The sequence below is a fragment of the Anomalospiza imberbis genome, chromosome 1, assembly GCF_031753505.1.
Source record: "Anomalospiza imberbis isolate Cuckoo-Finch-1a 21T00152 chromosome 1, ASM3175350v1, whole genome shotgun sequence".
NCBI lineage: Eukaryota > Metazoa > Chordata > Aves > Passeriformes > Viduidae > Anomalospiza > Anomalospiza imberbis.
This window is the reverse complement of record NC_089681.1, coordinates 39,926,415-39,932,414: the sequence shown is the minus strand read 5'-3', so window position 1 is coordinate 39,932,414 and position 6,000 is coordinate 39,926,415. Positions and strand designations below refer to the sequence as shown.

Sequence of the window (6,000 nt, the reverse complement as noted above, 5' to 3'; positions counted from 1 at the left end):
GCAGAGCTGGATACATGCAGCCTTTTTAAAGGACTTAATGAATGACACTGAAAAAGTTATTTTCACCTTGACAGTTTGTCTCTGCACAGAATCCAGACACGGCAAACTGAAGAGCCTTGGAAAAATTATATTATGAATATGCTCAGAAAGGCACCAAAGATGGTTCCTGAAAATCTTAATTTTTCCCTTTTTCAGATTTAGTTTTCACACAGAGGGAAAAATTGTGCACCTCTGGTAAAATCTGTGAGATTATCAAGTCGATATATATATATATAAAGAGAGAGAGAGAGAGAGAGAGAGAGAGAGATTACCAAGTGTGTGTATATATATATATATATATATATATATATATATACTATATAGCCTTTCTGTCCACTTTTATAAGAGGGAGTTTTTTTTTCTTTATCTTGGACATAACCAAAAAAGAGAAAGAAAACACTGCAAAACAATCAGTCATTATTCCTTTTTTTTTTTTTTTTAATTGATTAGGCTCTTTACTATACAGTAATTTAGGTTAATAGCAGCGGTAAGGCCAAGGGGCAGGCCATGAAAAATATTCTTAAACAAAAGATACTGGCAGTTTTTAGCACAACTTGTGTTCAGCAATGTCTCGTGCACCTCAGAACCAGTTGTGCCAATGAAATATGCACACCACAAGGTAAAGAGTTCTGAGGTAACTCCCTAAATACAGCACCTAACATTTACAAGACAGTTTGCTGCTTTCTGTGGTATGATGATCCCCTTGGCCATTTGTAAATCTTAACAGCAGTTCAGACTTTTTAAATAATCTTTTTGGAGTCTAAGAGGAAGTAAATACAATTAATAACATACCTGGTCATCACGAGAGCACGAGCTCTCTTCTCAGCTCTGACAACATGTGGCTCTAAGAAGACAACTCCCAACTATTCTGCAGAAGCTGCCAAAGGGAAAAGCAAAAACTTTTGTATAGAGATGAGTCAACTAATTTCCCCCTCAGTCCTTGTCACTTACTGCATGCACTTACTGCATAAAACCAGCGTGTCATATTCCTGAAAAGATACAGACCCAGCAGCTCTGAGTGTTAGAAATCAGTGACCATCTTCATTTGTTCACACAGGTGCACAAAGGTATTTTTGAAGCTCAGATGAGATACTGAAAAGAGGTGTGAGGTAGAACGGTATACCCAGGGCCTGGGCAACCCATCTCCTGTCCAACCCTGATTTGTTTCCAGCAGAGTATCTCACTGGCCAAGACCAAAATCTGACCTCCTCTTCACCTGACTGCAGGCCTTAAGATCTCAACCAGCTTGTGGGAATAATAAACATTCAGTAAGCACATGATTAAAGGCATTTTCCTGCCTTAGTTCTAGGTGCCAGTACTTCATCATGCATCCCTCCTACATAGAATTGTTACAGGTTTAAATTCTTTTCACAGTTGCTGTGTCTTGAAAACTTACTCAGATTTATTTCCCCTTCAGAATTCAGACCAAAACCAAAGTTCAAAGAAAATCATTTAACCAGAAAAGTAAAAGAAATCTCAAATGCAAAACTTAAAAGTCAGCTTATCTAAAGATTTCAAAGGCTCTTTTACTTTATTTAAACTCCAAGAAAATTAAAGGAAAATTAAACTCCATTTTGTTGGATGAAACATAAGAGTGAAATTAAAAGTTAGGAAAACAGTAAATTTCACCCAGAGAAGATGGATTACCCTAATTTGGAGGATGATGACTGCATGTCCTCACTTTAGGAGCAAGTTAGTCATCTGGTCCATGGCAGCTCATCTCCAGCCATCTCTAAATCTTCACATCACCAGAGGGAACAAAGGAAGCACACGTTTCTCTTCCTGACACTGTGCTCTACCTACACTGTCATCATACAGCTTTGAAGCACCCAACATGCCATCATGGCATCTGCCTGCCTGCACCATGCCAGATTTGGGGAGAAAGAGGCTGAGCAAGTGAGTAATGCAAACAGGTGAATAGTAAAAAAAACCACTTGGTAGCAAAAGCTAGCACTATGCTTGTGAGACAAAAAAAAAAAAAAAAAAAAAGATTAAGTAGAAAGTTTTATTAATTAATTAAAATTCACAAAAACTTTTGGTTGATTTTCCTGATTCCAAAGGTTAAAAGCTCAATGGCTCTGTCCTTCTTTCTCTCTTGGGACCACAGATGAAGGCCTTTCACTGTCAACAAGTGGGATGGGAGATGAAGAACCCACATCTGGAAATTGCTCTGCAGCTCCCTGCTATGCCAAGATTCCCCTGATGGACACCATGAGCAGTCTGACTCCTGCAGACATCTCAGCTCTGGCAACTTCAGTCCAAATTACTGGCTGCACAACAAAGTCCTCTGTAACACCCTCCCCTGCAGGTTTCCAGGCTTCTTAAGGTACAACTGTTGGCAGGAACTCACTCAAATCCAACCTTTGAGCCACCTGAATGTTACCACTGGCAGCTGGAAATCTCAGAGCTTGCAGGCTTTCAAGTTTCACAGGCACCAGGACATCAATAGCATACAGGGATATAAGTGAAACTTTAGAACCATTGCTTTAATTAGAAAGATGTTGGACACAGGGTGGTAACTAAATGTCAGAGAATGCCAGGTATCACACAGCTTAGAAACACATCACATGATAAAGAATTAAATTATGCACGGGATAATACTAGCAAAGCAGGAGAGGAGAATTTATTTGTATAATACATGAAAATAATAGTCAGATGTTTTAGGTCAACCCCTGTAAGCAATTTTGTTTCACATTATGAGTAACTTGGTTGTTTCTAGCTCCTCCAGAAATTGAAGAGGCTTCCAGTGGTAGTATTCATGTTTACTTCTATGATCCAATCCCAGATCTCCTTACCCAGCAGTGCTTTAGCTTTCCCTTTGGAAAAGGAAAAAACACACTTGGTTTTGAAGGTGGGGAGATATTCCTTTCTCATTAATGCCACGTCACAGTCCTTGGACTCAATATTACAGCTGTAACAATAGGACCAATCTTTTATGGTAGCAGTCTTAGGCCCTGATTACACTGACAAGTGTGACACGAAAAGCTGATTTGTAGAGCAAGACACTTGGTGCTAATTCAGCATTCACCCCACATGCATTTCTAAAGGCCATACTTCAAGCAAAATCTTACGTGGTCCAGTAGACTGAACACTTGCCACGCAGCCAAGACACACAGTATGTACAGTGTGACGTACATCATGCAAGATGTACAGCCTATCCTGAGTTTCAGCTTGCTTGGAGAAGAACCCCATTCATGGGCTGACACCACCATGCAATGTAAACTGAAGTGTGAAATGCAGGGAGGACTCAGAGATTCATTTCAAGAGCATTCAAGTGACCCAAGGTAAGAATGGCAGTGTAGGTGCACCCTTGCTCTCCCAACTGCTTCCCACACCACCTGTATCCCCCAGCACTGCAGGAATATGCAGTGCCGAGTTAAGATCTACTCACATAAACTGACTGTAGTTGGAGTAAGGGTTAATTCTTTTCAGGCTTCAGCATGTATCCTTGTGATACTGACTGCAGTATCAAAGCCTTTGCCTTCTCTATGCAAAAGTAAGCAACAGTCATTAAGCTACACAATCTAATTTTAATTAAGCAGACCAAAAAATCATCAACCTGTAGTCCTCTAACTCTCTTCTCTCTCCATTGCAACAGTGGTCAAATTTTAATTATATATGATGAAAATGCAGGCTGGATAAGGAAAGTTTTCCCAATTAGTCTTTTCACTTGATGACAAAGTACTCTAAGCTTCCTCAGATGACTACAGACAAGATTAAGAATTATGTTCACTTTTTTTTTTAATTCTAATAATTATTATTATTATTATTCACAAGAATATTAACTGCTGGGTGTTGCAAGTGCCTGGAGCCAGGCTTCTATCTATGCAACAAAACTATTCTCATATGCCAAGACAAGATCAGCTTAAATTTATTGATTATATACTTCATACCGTCAGAAGCAAACAAAACACAGAAAATATTGATAGCCAAATTATCTGGCTTAATATAAAAGAAATACAATGGATTTTGGAATGAAACCAGAACCCTAACATACACAAGTATTTTCAATAATCAAAACCTCCATGAAATTACAATTTCAGCAGTTAGTAGTGCACATTTGAAAAAAAAAAAAACACCTTCAACTTGACCTCTGATCTACAGCCTTAACCACTGGTGTTATACAGCAGGACTAAATCTTGAGGGTATGTTTTCACTGATGGAGGAGTGCTCATTTTCTTTTCCTCTTCTCATTTCCAGATTTTTTAATGTAGTTTCTAACAAGAGAACTATCCCACCCCTCAAAAAAACTCCACCCATACATTTGCTTTTATATACAATTTTTACACTGTTTTGAGACTTGGTATATATTTTAGTATTGATAATCAATATTTCTTAGGCTATTGCACTTTCTATGAAACACTAAGTCAAAGCTTTATTAATTTGTCTGAGACATAAGGGGACAACTTACTTTTCTTGGAAAGTGACAACACTGATAACCCACTAAAAGAAGAGAACCATTTTTCTAGGCTAATTATAATATCCATTATGGAATGGATATATTTTAATAATAGTTTTTATTATGAGAATAAATACATAAAACAAATGGAATATATTAGCCACATTTCTTCATATACATTCAGAATAGAACAAGAAGCTAATAGGCATAATCAGCAGAACAAGTTGGACAAACAAATTTTTAGGAAGCCAACAACACTAGAGGAAAGCTGGAATGTTTATGCACACGTAGCAGAAAAAGAGTATGTGATTTCAGAATTTCTTTTGTATTCATTTCAAGACAAACACACTGTAGTTGTAAGCATGAACTGCATGAACTGATGGAAGTGTTTAGCTCCGTGCTGTGGCCGTCTGAGGTTGTTCCGACTGCAACTGCTTCCCAAGGTATTCCCTGAAATACAACAAAAAATTAGATTGAGAAATGTTCTGGAGAGTGGGGAGCACAACAGTGGTGGGAATTACAAAGTGGATAAAGAAGAAAAAGCTTTAAGTTCACAATTAATCCCTCAGATAATGTCAACTGGAGCAACAATGAGAGCACCCCAGCTTTAGATATCCATCATCTGCCTTATGAAAATAAAGTACAAATCAATCATCAACAAAGCTGTCTAGAAAAGGAAGGAACCCAATGGGAACATTTAGAAGCCCTGAAAACTGACACAGAACACCCATGAAGCAGATACATTTTGCTTGTTGAATACCTATTTTAGAAGCTGTGGCAAAACATTTAAAAGTATCTCTTTCCACAACCCAGCTGCAGGTGCATGAGTAACACAAAGGACATACTAGCAATACAATAGGCAAGCAAAACTGACACTGACTCAATAATTACATATTCAAGTTGAGAAAAATAAAAGATAATCAGTCCAGGCCCACTGTATACCAACATTTTCTTTAAAGTGTTTTCCTCACCTGCACTTTGAAGTGCACTAAGCCACTTACTTTCTATCTCTCCTCTCAACACTGGAACATCTCCCATATTACTGGCACTTGCCCTGAGCAACAGTGTCTAAATCCCATGGAAAAACACTGCACAGTTCTTCTGAATGCTACAATCCTTCATTCTCTCTTGTGAAAGCAGATCAACACTTCAGAAAAAAGAACCACAAAAAAGCTGAAAGGGGTCTTTAATAATAGTACCTGGGTTGCTGCTTGTCACAGAAAATACAATAATTGTACCACCGTATCAAATGGAAGAGAGGTTTCAGGACGCGTGAAATGTAGGCGTTCTTTTTCTACTGCTGATCATACACTTAGTACTGTGCTTTCTCACTACACAGATATTTCAACCTACACAGGTTAAGCACTAGAAGCATCTCAGAGGGATGATGTTCAGAAAGAAGTCTCAAAAAAACCCCACATAACTCAAGAGTATGTGCTTTTGCTTTATTAAAAAAACTAATTTAAAAGATCAGGTTTTTTGCACATTTCAGAAACTAGTTTTCAGCTTAGTGTCCTATTGAACAGTTATTCCTTATGCATGGCAATTCCCATTGCACAATG

General features: G+C 38.1%; 1 protein-coding gene across 1 annotated transcript in view; it reads right to left on the bottom strand.

The window, feature by feature from the left end:
* Positions 1–4,541: 4,541 nt before the first annotated feature.
* Positions 4,542–6,000, bottom strand: part of ATP6V1H (ATPase H+ transporting V1 subunit H) — a 47,129-nt gene continuing 45,670 nt past the window's right edge. Inside the window, exon 14 of the mRNA XM_068188982.1 lies at positions 4,542–4,888. Within this exon, the coding sequence (XP_068045083.1) occupies positions 4,828–4,888 (61 nt within the window). The 3' untranslated portion in view covers positions 4,542–4,827. The remainder of the gene's footprint in view (positions 4,889–6,000) is intronic.